Consider the following 17,591-nt stretch of genomic DNA (forward strand, 5'->3'; position numbering starts at 1 on the left):
TACCCCACAGAACAATCAGAGTCCTCATGTGCCAGTTCACATTTTGAATTCATCATCACCCCCACCTCTCACCTAAATCACTTTTTCCATGTACTCACAGACTCACTGAATGGGAGCCCTGTCACCCTGTTACCCAAATCAGAAATACTGGTGTTAACTTTAGCTTCTCTTTTAGCTTTCACATCTAATAAATCACTAAGGCTTATCAGTTTTATCTTATTGTATCTCTCAAGTCAGTCAGTGCATTTCTCTTAATCTTCACTTGAAATACTTTACTGCAGATCTCCCATCATTTCACATGAAGATTACTGCAGCAGTCTCCTAGCTGGTTTGCCCCTAGTTGTCTCCTCCAGATCATACTTACCCTGCTGTTGAGCCTCACTACATTTCGGAGAGCTTTGCAGATCCTTGAACCATCATAGCCTAATGGCCTTTTTTCTGAGTTAGAAAACAAAACAAAACAAAATATCACATTCCTTATATCAAACAATTTGAGCCCTTATTATACATGAAAGGTACTGAACTAGACTTGAGCCATATAAGAGAGTCACACTCTCTCCCTTCCTGAGACTTACAGTCTGGTTACTATAGATAATGTGTTACAATGCAGGGAAGAGAGGATGATTCTAGGAAACTCAATCTGACATACTCGGATCTACTCCTCCTGACAGTCTGGAACACTAATTCCCTCCCATTCAAAAACCAACTAGTCCTCATTACTCAAGATTTATTCTAAGGAAGCATGCATACCAGGAGGTGGGGATCACTGGAGGCCATTACGGAGGCTTCCTACAGCTATCTTCCTTTTACAGGGGAGGCACAGAGAGGTTAAATAATTTGCCTAAGATTATATAGCTAGTCTAAGTGGCAGACTAGGGATTCAAACTCAGTCTAACTCCAGAGTCCTGGCTGCTACACAATACTGTCTCTGTACTTTTAATTCTATAAAGGAAGCTTAAGCTCAAAAGGAGTTTAAGTTACTTGCTTAAGATCACACGTGCTCCTAGTCTTACGGTTCCTAAACCTGGCTAACTATCAAATTAAACTGTGGAGCATTTTTTTTAATTACTTTGAAATTTTTAATAGGTAATTTATCCACATGTACTCAAAAGAATCTACAATGAAAAAATAAGCTTTATTTAATATAACTTAGCTTCTGACTCTGGTGTATGTACAGCATTCTTATTTTCTAGAATTTCTGTAGCAGCACTGATCTTACATACTTGGTTTTCTTTTCAGTGAAGAAAATTAAAATATATAAAGTTATTTGATTCTTTGTAAGAATTTTCAAATGAGTAATCTGCATTTAAATTATTTTTTTTGGTTTGGCCTTAATATTTTATTTGAAAAATTATCACAATGTAGACAGCAGGATGTTTTAATCAGATATTGATTCTTGCGCGCGCGTGCGTGCGCGCGCACACACACACACACACACACACACACACACAGATCTGTCTTTCCACCTACTTACTCTTGTCCCTCATCATCCTTCCAAGACCCATCTATGGAAGAAACTACTATTATCAAGTTTTTTGTTTAACTTACTAAGAATGTTCTACCATACACAAGTGTGTGTGTGTGTGTGTGTGTGTGTGTGTACTGTGTACACACATACACATGAATACACATACATACAGCTGGTAGCATTTATACATAGTAGTCTGTACCCCGCTTTCTTAACTATATGTTGGAAATAGTTTTTTATTGGGGCTTCCTATTTTTTTTTCCCCTAGCATAGTTCATGCAGTGGATCCATCTAGTCTCTTATTGGTAAAAATGACGATTGTTTACAGTCTATTATTACAACAAGGCTGCAGTGACTTTCCTTGTATATATACATCATTTCATACATATCGGTGTAAAACTCGGGCAGATTTCTAGAAATTACTAGGTCAAAGGATATAGGATATGTGCATTTGTAATTTTAATAGATGTTGACAGTTATTCCTCTTACAGATTATTTTCCAGTTTACACTCCTGCCAACAATGTACAGAAGTGCCAATTTCTCTATTATCCTCAGTAATACAGTGTTATCAAACTTTATGATTTTGGTTCATTTTTATAGATTAAAAATAACACCTCGTTTTGGAAATGATGTTTGGAGGATTTTTCATATGTCTATTTTCTTTCTTCTTTTGTAAGCCTTCTTTTATTATACTAAGAAAATTAGTTCTTTCTTTGTGACGGGTTGTAAATGTTTTGCCCAGATCGTCACTTGTCTTTCATTTTGCTGATGGTGTTTCCTTGCCTTACTTTTTAAATTTTTAAATAGTTAAATATATCAGTCTTTTCTCTTTTGACCTTTAATGGACTACTTTAAAGGAGTAACAGTCATTTGCATATAAAGCATAAGTTCTGATACGTGGTATAGAAATATCGTAGATGTTAAAGGTAGGCATGTAACTTGGTTGAAATCTCAGCTCATTAATTAGCTGGTGGTCTTACAAGTTACTTCTCTGGATCTATATTTTTTCACATGTTATGTGGAAATTTTACCTGACTTACAGGTTCTTCTGTTTTTCTGGTGAGATTTAAACAAGGTAATGTCCTGGTATATTTTAGGTGGTTATAAAACTGAGTTTTACTAAATTTAAAGATTTTAAAAAATCAATAGTGTTAATTTTATAGTCAGACTTTATATATTTCACTATCTTATTTTGATTTCCAGAAACTTAGCAGGAAATTTCTCCGTTAACAACATAAATGTTGAAAGACTGCAGTAAAAATTAGTTATGAAAATACATACTCAGTAAATGTTCTAAAATAAATTCCTTTTTCATTATCTCTGAGATACTAAAATAAAAAATTTCCCTTTGTGCTTGAGAGTCTTTCTAAAATGAATTCTGCATCTATTTTCTTAATTTGTGTTTTTTCTGTTCTTAGACAAAAAAAAATTCTTAAACAGAATCTTTTTATTTCCTACCAAGTAATGAAATAAGTCAGATTAACTATTAGTGGATCTCAGAATTATTTTGTTTTCAAGTGTAAATGGGAACCATTATAGAATTGGATGGATGCTTGTTTTAACCATATTTGGGCCATTATTATAGAATGAGTATTTTTATTCCTTTTGGGAGGGACAACTTTTTAAAAACTAGTTATTTTAGCAAGTAACATGACACTAATGTTTCTTATATGTACATATATTTTGTTTCTCTAGAGTGGCATATCTACAGTCAAAAAAATTTAGTAAGACAGATATTGCACAGATGGTCAGAAATGCACCATTTTTGCTGAATTTTTCAGTGGAAAGACTGGATAACAGATTGGGATTTTTTCAGAAAGAACTTGAACTTAATGTGGAGAAGGTAATGAAAAGGGGAGCATTTATAAATTTCCATGTCAGCTACATTTAGTAACTGTTAAATCTCATGTTTGTAGCATATGCCTTCTATAAATGCCTGGTATTTTCTGTACAGGAATGAATTAGCCTGCTAGTTTAAACATATAGCTGTATTATTTTATAACATTCCATCAAATCGATTCCTTAAGTTTTGTTTTCAGTGTTTATTTTTTTCCTCAAATAGTATTAAGTTTATGTATTTCTGGGGTTCCTAGCACTTCTCTGACTGGGTCGTTTTAAAATTTTTAATTTTGTATTTCTAGCAATGCTTTTCCAAACTAATTGGATATGCATAGATAGTAATGATAGATTGTTTTATCACTGTAGACTAGAGATCTGGTAGTTCGTCTCCCAAGGCTACTAACTGGAAGTCTGGAGCCTGTGAAAGAAAATATGAAGGTAGGATGACTTTAATCTTTTGGGAAATCAGCTTCTTTAAGTTTTTAAGTCCTCCAAAGAGGGGGTAGATTTTGCTATTGTCATCTTAAAGAAAACTAAATTATAAATGAAGTTATTTCTAAAAAGATGAAAATAGGAAATGATACAATAAATGTCTTAGTAAGCGATTTGTTTTAGTTAACATTTTCACTTGTTGACCTGGTGTTACATGAGTTAGTCACCTTATAGACATTGATGCCTGTAATCCTAGAGTGGATTAGGTGTCTGGGTGCTACCTGGAAACTGCTTCCATTGTCCAGTGTGAGAGTCTGTGACTGTGTCACCCAGGTGGGAGAAAAGTTTTGGAGGCTGGGTCCAAAAGACTGTGAAGAGAGCAGTGGCCAGCACATTGCTCTCTATAGCACCTGTGTCAGTTGCCAACTCTAATTTTGTCACAGAGCGTACTGACACTCTACTGTTTATTCTCCCAGGGAAGAACGTAGAGACAAGGGCAGCTGTCTAGGGAGTATACAAAGCTGTAGCAGTAATTGAAATTGTCTAAGGCCTATTTTCTGAGGTGCTTAAAGTGTTTCCTATTCAGTTGTAGAAATTTTTTTGAGCATCTGCCCACACGCTATGCTGGGGGAATGTCGCTGCTCTTGCAGAGCTTTCAGTCTAGTGGGGGCTGATAAAAGCAGGACTGGTGGAGGAGCATAGGCTACTATGACTGCACATAGCAGGCCTAACTCACGTGTGGGTGTTTCATCATCTCTGTCTGTAATTTCAACATGTAGTTTTTCAGATAACTCATGTAGGTGTGCATGGGAACAGAGGCTTGAAAAGCACTTTGAAAATTTTACTGCTGGTCTGTGTGGTGTAGCGCCCATACCGATAACCTGACGAGGCTCCCCCATACCCACCATCGTTCTACCTCATAGTTATGGTCGCTCCTTTTGATCTTGATGATCACCATGCTGTGAGTAGCTCATTCTCAGGAATAGGGTTTGAAATTCAGGTTACCCTAGAAGCAAGAAACTACAATCCCTTAGGGCACTGGCATAGCTGTCTCCAGATTTTAATGTCCTTATTTTAAATTTTAAAAGAATCAATGTGCCCTCTGACATAGTACCAAAGTAACGATTTCTGTTCATGATTTACAGCATCTCTACTTTCTTTTAGGTTTATCGTCTTGAACTAGGTTTTAAACGTAATGAAATTCAACATATGATCACCAAAATACCAAAGATGTTAACTGCAAATAAAAGAAAACTTACGGAGACTTTTGATTATGTGCACAACGTGATGAACATTCCCCACTACGTCATTGTCAGGTTCCCACAGGTAATGGGTGCACAACTCTGGGAGAGCAGTCCTTGCCTCTCTCGGGAGCTGCCCTCTGTGTGCGTAGCACTGTTCGCTTGTGAGAATGCCTTGCTGTTTGTGAAGGATTTGGGCCAAATACATTCTAGTTCTGAGAGTTGTGTGAAGGTCATATTTTTCTTGCCCATCTTGTTATCAAGAACATATCTAGCAAACAGTAGGGAGAGGGCTTGCTCGTGAGAAGTTTACAACTTCTAGGGCACACATGTCCATCTTCAGAGGAGAAATAAGTGACTTCTAGTTTTTACCTGTTCTTATGCCTGTTGGAATCTAATATATTCTCTCATTTTTTTCCTCCATTTAAATTTGAAATAGATCACTTCCCTTATAGGTCTTTTCAAAGCTACATGTACTTTTATTCTCAAGCTATCTAAATCCACTAGTTAATAAGCCATATTGTAATGATCATCTACCAAAGCATAAAACAATTCCAGTTTGCCATCATGTCAAATCCATAATTGGATTTTCTAAGCTAATCAGACTTTTCTGTTCTTTACCTAGGAAGTGACATTATCTTCCTGTTTTCAAGAATGTTAACTCTTCGAAAGCATAGATCATGCCCTATTTATGTACACTGCTGAATTTCTAGTGCCTGGAACTATGCCTGGCAATTAGTAGGCAGTAGGTAAATACTTATTGAACAAATGATTGATTGAATTTCATCAAATTCATTTTTCTTTCTTGTTTGCCATGTGAATAGAATAAGTATTCATTGGATAAATAGAAGATTGAATTTCATTAAAGTGATCCTTCTACTTCATTTGCTACATATGTTCTTCATATAAAGATGGGCAAATGATATGTGACTTTAATATAACTCTCAGAACTAGAGTTTATTTGGTCCAATTCCTTCACAAATAACAATGCTTATTTACCTATTGTACTTCACTATGAATAGGCCCTTAATAGAGAATTTTTCTGTTGCATCAGATGGATATGTATTCATTACAAAAAGGGTTAGAGCCTGCAATAGTGCAAATTTGGCTTATGGAACAATCGTAAAGTAAATAATCTTCACCTAAAAAGCAATGGCAATTGGTTTTCCCCAGAGTTGGCAGATAATTCGGTGATAGTAAAGCATGATAAGAGAATCTGATTTGGGGATACAAAAATCAATCAGACATGGTTTATAGTCTTGTGGAATTTGTAATTTATATGAAAGACGGGTTTAAAATGTAATTGCTTTACAAAAAGAGTCTTAACCACATGTCTTATAGAATTATTAATTTAATTCAGAGGAGGTAGGAAAATCATAGAAACAACAGCAGCTATTGAGTGCTTAGTATGTGCCAGTGCCATCTTTACTGCTTTATTTATATTAATTCATTTAATCCTCACAACAACCATATGAGGTAGATACTGTTTAACCATAAAGAGAGTCAGTAACTTGTCTCAGGTGACCAAAGTAACAAGGAGCAGAAATAGGATTAGAACTCTGGCAGTCGAGTTTAAAAATCCATGCTCTTAACTAGGATTTGCTGCCACTCTAGGAAGTGACATTTGAGTTGTCAGTAGAATGAGTGGGGTTTCAAAGATGGATGGAAACTTTACAAGTGGAAGAAACTATTACCTTGACCAGACGCATTAAAAACACTTGTTTAAAGACACAGACTTTAGGCACCCCAAACTCTGGCTTCTGGAAAATTCTGTTGTAGAACTATAGCTTCCATATTGGGACTCTCAGACTCCTAGGGGTCTGAATAATATTGCTGGCGGGGGTGGGAGGGGAACCTCATTAATGGAAAAAAATGCATTAACTGATGATAGGGCTTTGAGGAAACTAATACAGACTTTAAATTTTTGGCCAGTGCTCTCAAACCTTCGGTGTGAAACAAATTTTCTCATGCAAATAACAGTTCTTATTGGCACATATATTTATAATTAATTAAAAATGGGCAACAATTATAACTTAATGCATATGGTTAATTTAGTCATTTCAAAACAATGACATGGAAAGTAAAGGATAACAAAAGCAGGGTAATGAAGTGAGAAAATCACTAGGTGAGGAAAAAGGTTATATTCAGGCTCCCCTAAAACCTTGTTTCTCCTCTCCCACTGTGGGTTTCTGTGAAGGCAGAGCTGGAATCTATGTTAGGAGAAGAGGGAATCAGTAATTCTCAGGCCAGTGGTTTGTTTGTTTGTTTGTTTGTTTTAATCCCTGATAATTTAATCGATCACTTAACAGAATGAAATTTTTTTGGCAAGAATTGTGGTTAACAATCAAAAAAGAAAAAGAAAAACTCCATCTGAGCTGTGGCTTCTGGGCTGGAAAAATCATACAAATCTTTAACCTTGAACCATTGGAGAAGCAACATAATATCTGGTCATAAACTATGTGAATGCTCTGAAGTATCATTATATTTAGGAAATTTGTAATAGTTTGGGAGCTTCCGAGTTATTTATGGTCTAATCTGTATGTTGTATAATAATTTCGTAAGCCAAGAGTCACTACAAAGGAGTCACACTTCTAAAGAAATACATCTAGAAGCTTCCTACATCTTTATGAGCAGTAACAATGCAGTAATGGGAATTTAGTTACCAAAGTGAAGGCAGGACAGCATGTAATTCATTTTTGCAGAAGGAAAAAGATATTTTGTTCCAAAAGCAAACCAACCCCATGCTGAGTTAGTACACCATGCGTGTGTGTGTGTGTGTGTGTGTACATACATATATATGTGTATATATATGTATATATATATGTGTGTGTGTACATATATGTGTGTGTATATATATACGTATACATATATGTGTATATATACATATATATATACACACATATATACACGTATATATATACATGAAATGTACACACACTAAAGTACAGTGACCAAAAAAAAAATTTTGTCTGTGTGTATAATTTTTTTTTTTTTGGTCACTGTACTTTAGTTTTCAATTGCTTTATATATATCCTCACTGTACTTTAGTTTTCAGTTGCTTTATATATATCCTCTCCAATTGATTCGTTACTATTTCATTTCCACTTGAACAAAGGAAAGACTCCAGAGGTTATGTACCACGTGGAGTGTTCCCAGTGTACCTGAAGTATAGCCAAGAGAAGAACCTGAGACATAATACTGAATGTGGTTCACCTGGGCCTCGCCAGGGTGCCTCACAGATGTCTCTCTCCAGCTTAGTGCGCTCTTTACCGCCTGGCTGGATCTTTCAATTCTCTCTCTTGCAGCTGGCTGTAGGGACTTAGTCTGCTTCCGATTCCTTTTTAAAGTTGCTGTTGCTACTCACTCTCTTCTTTAGGAGTTTTAACCCCAAGGTGGGTAAGACATAGTTTCTCTAGTTGCTCCCCTAGAGGCCAGGTTCATTTCATTTTGACATTAGTCAGGGAGCAGCAGAAATTGAAAGAGAAGGGAAGGGAAAGGGAGGGAGAGGTGGGGAAGGGAGAAGCTTTATGTTTTATACATTTTTTTGATGCCATAGACTTTGATCTCTAACTTTGGTTCTCGAACTGGCAGGCATCAGAATCACTTGGAGGACTTATGAGCCCTACTTTCAAAGTTTCTGATTAAGTAGGTTTGGGGTGGATACTGATAATTTGCTTTTTTAACGACTTCTCCCCTGTCTCTGGATTAGTCAATGTTCTTTGCCTACAGGGTAGCCCTTAATTATTTTATAATTGTTCTGTTTGTGAGTTTCGAGTCCTTTTTTCAATCATAATTTCTTAGTGGAAGCTATAGGGTTTAAACCCTGGGCATTTATCATATTTACTGAGCATGTAGTCAACATGTATTAGCTTATTAAAATTTTTAGCCAGATAAATATTTGAATAAACATCTTTCAGTGCACAATGTTTTTTTAAAAAAACTTTTTCTTTTCTAGGTATTTAATACAAGATTGTTTAAAGTCAAAGAAAGACATTTATTTCTGACCTATTTAGGAAGAGCACAGTATGATTCAGCAAAACCTAACTACATTTCTTTGGACAAATTGGTATCAATGCCTGATGAAATATTTTGTGAAGAGATTGCCAAAGCCTCAGTACAGGACTTTGAAAAATTCTTAAAAACTCTTTAGTTTTGATGAATATTAAAATGTAATAATACAAAGTATGTGTACACATGAATAAATTAATATAGTTTAAAATAAATGTCTCAAGCCTTAATTGATATTGGAAACAATTTCTTGATATAGTAAATTTGGGTACACTTTTTGGTAAATCTTTCTCAAAAGTTCCTATTGACGTAAGTCTTTGACTCAACCATTTTCTTCCTCTGGGGAAGCAGAGAATTAAAAATATAGCAAGCTTAGAGAAAGCGAATTAGTTTACTATAGGCCGGCCTGTTGTTATTCTGGTGAAGATGAGAAAGTGGAGGATCTTATATTCACGGGTCTTTTAAAGTAGTTTCATCACAAGATTTTTTTTTTTTTTTTTGAAATGTTAAATGAGTTTCTAGAGCATACTATATTTTTTATCTAACATCTACTACTTAGACAATGCCACAAAACACATGCACTTTTGGATTATCTACACTGTTGTCTTCCCATGCACAGATATGCAGATTTACCCACAGGTAGCTACTGAGAATCAGGAAAGGGAAACAGGGGAGTAGTTTGAAGGTGAGTAGCGAGGGCAATGAGACATAGTAAAAGGCCATAACAAAGCTTTGACTTATTGCCTATATGCAAAGATTTATAGCATGAATTGATACTTTTTTAAAAAATTTACTGTTAGGATGTGTAAACCTGGGTAAATGATGTAACTTCTGCATCTGATTATTTGGAAAATGAGGCATCGTGACTTCACTTATCTGCCGTAGAATCTCAAGATTTAGTAGAATGTTAACACTGGTGACCCTCTGTGGAGCCATACCTGGTATTCGCACTCTTGGCCAGTGCCATTTGGTCCATGGGACATTATCAGTCTTCTACTTGATAAGCTCTTGTACATCGGGTCTTGTCCTCTTGAAACCCTGAGTCACAACATCAAGAGATCTACTGATTCTACTGGAGAAATAAGGTGGAAAGATTCCTGGTCAAATCTCAGCTGTTCCAGCAATGCTAACTGAGCATGAGACGTGAGCAAAAAGGTTTAGATGTTACAGCCTTGGCAGATACCACATGGAGCAGAAATACCAGCTGAATTCAAAATTGGGAGAAATAAAGTTTTAAACCACTAACCAAGGGGGTAGTTTGTTGTGCACTAGTATTTTGTGATGTGCTGGATGTCCTGAAACCTCGTGAGAAACTAAATTTGTAATTGGTCAAGGCCAAGAATAGAGTTTCTAGAATACAATGGTGATTATGGCACAGATATGTGCCTTTATGGATTTCTCTCTAATGGATGAGATCAATAAACAGGAAACAGGAAGAAGGTACAGCTGGAGACAAAGTATGGCACCATCTTGCCTGATTTTTCTATGGCTCAGAACCTCGTTTTGCCTTTATTAACAACCTACTCATATCAGTCAGAATAGGTTAGCTGTACTGCTGTACTGAATAGTTATAAAACCTCAAATGATTTAAAACTACAGAAGTTTCCATTTCAAACATGTCCAGCTTGGAACCAAAACGGCTCTGCTCCACATCATCTTTAGTGATAGAGGCTGATGGAGCCTCCACTGTATTGGGTGTAGCCAGTGTATGGAAGGGAAAGGAATGTGGAGAATTGCTCTTAAAAACTTCATTTTTCTTGGCCAAAGCGTTGCATGGCCATGCCTACCTTTACGAGAACTGCAGTCCTACCATGCGCTATGAGGGAAACCAAAACTTAATATGTATGGAAGGTAAAGGATAACAAAAGCAGGGTAATGACATGAGGAAATTACTAAGTGAGGAAAAAGATTATTCAGGCTTCCCTAAAACCTTGTTTCTCTTCTCCCACTGGGTTTCTGTGAAGGCAGAGCTGGAGTCCACGTTAGGAAAAGAGGGAATCAGTAATATTCAGGCCAGGGGGTTGGGGGTTTTTGTTTGTTTGTTTGTTTACCCCCTGAATTGATCACTAACAGGATGAAATTTTTTTGACAGTGGCAAAAATTGTGGTTAACAGAAAAACCCATTTGAGCTATGGCTTTTGGGCTGGAGAAATCATACAAATCTTTAACCTTGAACCATTGGAGAAGTAACAGTATCTGGTCATAAACTATATAAATGCTTTGAAGTGTCATATTTAGAAAATTTATACTTAATAGTGTGGGAGCTTCAGAGTTATTTATGGTCTCATCTATATATTGTATAACAATTTTGTATCAGTTTTGAATCAACATTAATGACTACCAGTGAACATCTGTTGGAGCTGGATTTTGTAACAGTCCTGGGTATCTGATTTCTTGACAAAGTCTTTCTTTAGCCACCTTTACACTGTAACCAGCAAGTTGAAACCTAATGGTTAAAGAGGGAGAAGAGTTTACTGAATACTTCTTGCAAGGCAATGTGCCAAAGTACAAAAATGTATTGCATTTCTTCACATGTATTGCATTTCTTCACATCTTTCAGACCTCACTTTCATTAGTGTAGTCTGGTAGCAGCCATTCATCATTTATGTATGCATTCACTTGGTTATACGGGACTGACAAATGTAAGAAATTGTGTCACAGAGGAGAAAAAAAGCAACAATTTTAGTACTAAAATGTGACTAAGACCATTAAATCAAACCTTTTGAACTTACAATGAAATGGACTTCTGCTGTCTCAGGTCTCTGCTTAAAACCAAAGAAAATAAAAGTAGATATCGGTGGGTAGTTGCTCTGGGCTGAATTGTGGCCCCCTGCCGCCCCCACCTAATTCATATGTTGAAACTCTACCCCCCAATATGATAGCATTTGGAGATGTGGCCTTTGGGGGATAATTAGGTTTAAATGAGGTCATAAAGGTGGGGCCCTCATGATGGGATTAATGCCCTTACTAGAAGAAACACAAAAGAGCTTGTTCTCCCTGCCATGTGAGGACACAGTGAATAGGCAGCCATCTGCAAGCCACAGGGAAAGAACCCTCACCTGAAACTGATCACGGTGGCTTCTTGATCTTGTGCCTCTAGCTTCCAGAACTGTGAAAAATAAATTTGTGTTTAAGTTACCCAGTCTATGGTATTTCATTATGGCAGCCTGAGCTGACCAAGACAGAAGTGATTGAAGTTCACCAGTAACTAAATGAGCATCGATCATACTAACGCCATTTTCTGTCCCTAGATGTTTATGCCTTAGACTTAACATGTTGGAGCTGAGACTTTAAAAATTTATTTGCTTTTACCTTAATTGCATGCAAGTTCTGCTACAAATTTTAGATTTAACATTTTCCTGAACTAACCTTTAAAATTCCACTAAAATGGCTTGATGTACATCTTCAGCTGAAGAAACTGAAGGCCAGAGAGTGTTAGCGTCTCCTGGATTAGTAGCGGGCCGTAGGGCCCTAGAAGTAAGGAGTCCCAGTTTTACCTGGATTCTCAGATTCTGGAGGATAAGTCTGGATTCTTCTTAGCTGTGTGTCCTTGGACAATTTACCCAACCTTCCTGCGCCTCAGTTTCCTACTCTCTCCAATGGGGATAATCACAGTACTTAAGAATTAGTATTAAATGAGATTAGGCCCATAAAACGCGTAGCGTGTTGCTTGGCGCAATTAATATTGCTCAAGCTCTCATAGCTTGTCAGTAACAGAAACCAGGATACAGTCCCGGTGGCCCAATTCCTTGCCTTCTGTATTTCCCAACACATCACACGTAATGGTTCTCGGAACCGAGCGGTAAATCACCCAACGAACGCGCTTGGTATTACTCAAGCAAAGAGGTCGTCGCCACGAGAGGGGCCTAACGCGAGCCGCCAGTACTGCGCCTGCGCGGGCGTCCTTCCTCGCCTTGGTGCTCGACCTGAGGCGCCTGCGCACTGGGCCCAGCCCGCCCTCAAGGACTTACCCAGTGGGCAACGCTTCGGTCCCGGCCAAAATGGCGAGCAGGCCTGCTGGTAAGTGACTGATGTCTTATCTGGTGGGCGACGCTGCGCTCAACTTTTTATTTTCGCAGCAACTTGCTTCTCTTCCTTTGCTCTCTTAAGTGGCCAGGTTTGCGGTGTGAGGGAAAGCGGCGGATCCGTTCCAACCGACAGGACGCCTTTCCCCCCAGTCCCTGCTGTCCCCAGGCCATACTCGCCTGCGGGGTTGGGATGTGGACTTCCTCTTGGTAGAGGTGTCCGCGGTGGCTCCGACAGCCCAGGCGTTCCAGCTTCCTGTGCTCGGCAGCCTCAGAAAATTCCAGGGCTCAAGGAGATAAAATTAGTGGATGACTTTCAGCCAAAACGAACTGAGGGCTGTGAGCCAAGCGCTGTCATATACATTGCCGCGATAAATTCTTCTCCTGGCGCAACGAGGGGGGTATTAGCTTCCCATTTACGCTGATAACTGAGGCAATGTGACCAGAGGAAATAGGTTTGGAAACCTCATTCCACTCCTCGCGCTTCTCAAATTAGGAATTAGAGGTATCTGAGCAAGGGTTAAAGCGAAACTTCAAGTTAACCTTATTTGAAATGTCAGCTTGATTTGTCTATTTGAAGAAATTTGTATTTATTATAGACGCTAAAACATTTCTTAGTGAATCAAATACAGAATTACCGGAATATTTAAAAGAGAACGTGAACATCAAATAGAATTTTACACCCCACCCCCTGCGTTATTTGCGGGAGGGGGGGCAATGTCTGCCCTCTGTCGGTGAAAATTGGAATAACTTTTTTAAAAAATCGGTCCCTTTCTCCCTGCTCCAGCAATTGTGTAGCCATTAGGAAATATCAGAGTAGCAGAAAATGCATTAAATGACATTGAGCTTTTTGGGGGTGGGGAGAGACTTAAGAATTCATTATTTAATTAACTTTACAAATATTGAAAGCACCCTGCCTCTGTGCGGTTTTGGAACTAGATAGACCTGGCCTCAACTCTAGCTGCCTTTGGTCTTGGTTAGGATGACTTCTGTAAGCCTTATTTCTCTTATGCAAGGACAGGCATGCTGTAAATAACTGAACTAATGTGGGTAAAGCAAATAAGATAGTGCTTGGCACACAAGTGTTCAGTGAATATTATTATCACCATCACTGGTAAATATATTTAAAAATTTGCCTTCTACAAATATGTTGGTAGACTGTTGGCTCTTTGGTACTTGTTTTGCTAGAAGCAATATTATACATGGTGCTTAATTTCCAAGGAGATTTACCAAGTCTTATAGTCCGTGATGTACTAAGGAGTAGGTACAAGAAAGGGTTGGAGTAAAAGGAGAGTTTGCTTTCCTTCCTTGGTCAGGGACTAGCCCTAGACAAAATTAAAAAAAAAACTTTTTTTTAAACTTGCATTACCTCCCTTTCTGTACCACATCACTCATAAACATCAGACGCTATCGTGTTGCCCGTAGCAACTACTGGATTATCCCATCAGGTTTGGTCTTGTTCTCCAAAGAGTTTTAACATTACCTGTTTCTCCTCATCCATTTCAACTAATGGTTTCACAATTCTCCCAGAAAATTCATAGTTTTAAAGAGGGTAGCCAAGTGAACAACAGGTAATTTAGAATAAAAATTTTGGAGGATGAGGACTTGCCAGCCTAACCTGAAATCTCACCTTTTCAAATTTAGACTTGCCAGCCTAACCTGAAATCTCACCTTTTCATACAATTCCAACTCCCTTGAAAAGTTTACCTGTAATACAGCGGTCCCCAGCCTTTTTGACACCAGAGACGGGGGCTCCTATGAGAATCTAATGCCTGATGATCTGAGCTGGAACTGAGATGGTGATGCTAGCTCTAGGGAGCAGCTGCAAATACAGATGAAGCTTTGCTCACTGCTCACCTCCTGCTGTGCGGCCCGGATGTTGGGGACCCTTACTGTAATCTGTTTCTGAGACTACAAATCATGGAGAAGTTCTGAGTTCTTTTTCCATACCCTACCCCTTAAATTCTTATAGTAGCAGGGGGACATAAAGGGTTGGCATGCTTGTCTTGAGAGGCTGGAATGTCAGTAATTGTACCTGTAGATCTTTTGTACATTAAATGTTTGAGTTTACTTTTCCCCCCATGAGTTGCTGCCCAGTTTTTTTTACCTGCAGTCACTTTTGCTCATAGATAAAATAGCAATTTTTATCTACAGTATACACTTTTAAAAGGAAGTTCCTTCCTATGTTTGCATTCTCTAACAGAGTAACTATAAGAATAGTCACTGCTTGCCTATGACGTTTTCATATAGTATAAGTGAATTGTAGCAACTAACAGTGTGACAATATCAGTTGCAGCATCAGGCCGGTGGCTGGAGGGTATTCGAAAATGGTATTACAATGCTGCAGGGTTCAATAAACTGGGTGAGTATCTGCTTTCTTTTTCTGTTTTCTTTTTTTTTTTTTGCTTTTTCTGAGAGCAGTGCTTTTGCTAGAGTTATTATGAGTCCAAAAAAATACTTTAATTGTACTTGTGTACATTAGAATTTTTAAAAATTAGGTCACATTGTATTGTTATGTTAAATCACAGCCATTTTCTTTTTATTATTTTGAGAAGAGAGAGGAATGGAATCATCTCAGATGTTTAAGGTGGAAATAATTCATGTTCTTGAAATATGGTAACTGGACATTTTCCTTATTATACGCTCTTTCAACTCTTCCACTTAGCATTTTAAAATTTAAGCTATATAAACTTTGAAAGTAAGAAAGTTTTCAAATGTTAAAGTTGTCTAAGATCTTTACAATCATCTTGATGCCTGAACATATTTAGAACTTTATAATTTGCTATGGACTTCATCTTTTATTATTGAAGCTTGATGAAAGCATCATTTAATGTTACTGTTTTTTTAGTACACTCTCATTTTAAGATTCTCTAATACTTTGATCTCAGATTTAAAGTATAAGTAGAAATGTGGTTTATTGGCATGTGTTTAAAAAGGTAGACATTTTAAATATTTTAAAAATTCTTTTAGATAAAGTGTGAGTTTTGTGGCAGTGGATTTTAAAAGGCTCATATATTGTTTTCACAGTACTATTTTACAAATAGCCCATTAAAGTAACCCATTATAATGTATAAAATACATTGAGTTTCATCATACCTAATTCTTGATATTTCACCCAAGTCTTAAATTTGTAAGTCATAAAGATATTTTACCCATTTAAAAAAATTTCTGATTTTGAGATACATATTCAATCTAATGCTCTTGTTTTCTATCACAGGGTTAATGCGAGATGATACAATACATGTGGATGATGATGTTAAAGAAGCCATAAGAAGGCTTCCTGAGAACGTGTATAACGACAGGGTGTTTCGCATTAAGAGAGCACTGGACCTGACTATGAGGCAGCAGATCTTGCCTAAAGAGCAGTGGACAAAATATGAGGAGGTAGAACAGCTTTTGTGTATCTGATAATGTTGACCATTAAGGATTGACTATTACAAACAGAAAGGCATTCATTTGTATGCCTTTCTGTTTGTAATATTCATTTAAGAACTTTAGAGTTCTTAAAGTTGTGACAAATAGATATCCTTATGACAGTACAGTGAGATTAGATCAAATATTAGCTCCATTTTAGAGACAGTCACATTGAGACTTAAAAGTGAAGTGACTGTCCCAAAAATCACTAAGCAAGTCTCTAATAAGACTAGATCCAGGACTAGAATTCAGGTCTTCTGCTTCCCAGGCCCTGGTTCTTTCTCTGCTTCTTACTCAGATGAAAACCGGTGGTCATGTGATCAGCCCATTGAGTGGCCCTCTAGCTCCCAGGAAGGACTCTGTGAAGCAAGGACTTTGTGTGTTACCCTTGCCCCTTTAACTGTACTGAAACTAGGCAAAAGCTTGTAGCCTCATACTCTTTTCTGTTAGACTTTCCTCTCGTAACCTATCAAAGCAAGCGATTTGTGGGTTTTTACATTCTAGAAAAGCAAACAATTCTTTGCTTGAGAATATTTTTTTCTTATGTTGGAAACTTTGATACATTTCTTACGTTTAAGACCTATTGAATGTTGAGGACATATCAGTATGTGATGGTGGCATATGATATTTTTCTTTTATTCTTTAGGATAAATTCTACCTTGAACCATATCTGAAAGAGGTTATTCGGGAAAGAAAAGAGAGAGAAGAATGGGCAAAGAAATAAATATATACTGAAAATGTGTGGCTGCAGCTGTCCTCAGTGTATTTTTAAGATGTTGTTTAAACCTGAAATGTACAATTGAGAATCATCTAGGCTGCAAATATATTACTTTAAATAAATGCCTATTATAATTTTTGTTGGAGTTTTTGAATTCTAAACCTTATTCTTTTTTCTAATTTTTTTTATTTTTCATTACAGCTGACATTCAATATTATATTAGTTTCAGTTGTACAGCATAGTGGTTAGACATTTGTATAATTTACAAAGTGATCCCCCTGATTAGTACCCACCTGGCACCATACATAGTTATTACAATATTGACTATATTCTCTATGCTGTACTTTATATCCCCATGACTATTTTGTAACTACCAGCTTGTACTTCTTAATCCCTTCACCTTTTTCACTCAGTCCCCCAGTCTCCCCTCCCATCTGGCAATCAC

General features: G+C 37.2%; 2 protein-coding genes across 3 annotated transcripts in view; both read left to right on the top strand.

Moving 5' to 3' along the window:
• MTERF3 (mitochondrial transcription termination factor 3) overlaps positions 1–10,234 on the top strand; it is a 22,227-nt gene extending 11,993 nt beyond the window's left edge. For both annotated transcript variants that reach the window (XM_006916669.3, XM_006916668.3), the window contains 4 exons: positions 3,165–3,312; positions 3,675–3,746; positions 4,905–5,066; positions 8,937–10,234. In XM_006916669.3, the coding sequence (XP_006916731.1) occupies positions 3,165–3,312; positions 3,675–3,746; positions 4,905–5,066; positions 8,937–9,131 (577 nt within the window). In that variant the 3' untranslated portion in view covers positions 9,132–10,234. The remainder of the gene's footprint in view (positions 1–3,164; positions 3,313–3,674; positions 3,747–4,904; positions 5,067–8,936) is intronic.
• A 2,637-nt stretch (positions 10,235–12,871) lies between these two features.
• Positions 12,872–17,291, top strand: LOC102879428 (cytochrome b-c1 complex subunit 7). The gene is made up of 4 exons (XM_006916670.3): positions 12,872–13,009; positions 15,305–15,376; positions 16,232–16,398; positions 17,075–17,291. The coding sequence occupies exons 1-4, from the start codon at positions 12,991–12,993 to the stop codon at positions 17,150–17,152; spliced, it is 336 nt and encodes a 111-aa protein (XP_006916732.1). The 5' UTR covers positions 12,872–12,990; the 3' UTR covers positions 17,153–17,291.
• The last annotated feature ends 300 nt before the right edge of the window (positions 17,292–17,591 follow it).

The sequence above is a fragment of the Pteropus alecto genome, unplaced genomic scaffold (assembly GCF_000325575.1).
Source record: "Pteropus alecto unplaced genomic scaffold, ASM32557v1 scaffold164, whole genome shotgun sequence".
Lineage (NCBI taxonomy): Eukaryota > Metazoa > Chordata > Mammalia > Chiroptera > Pteropodidae > Pteropus > Pteropus alecto.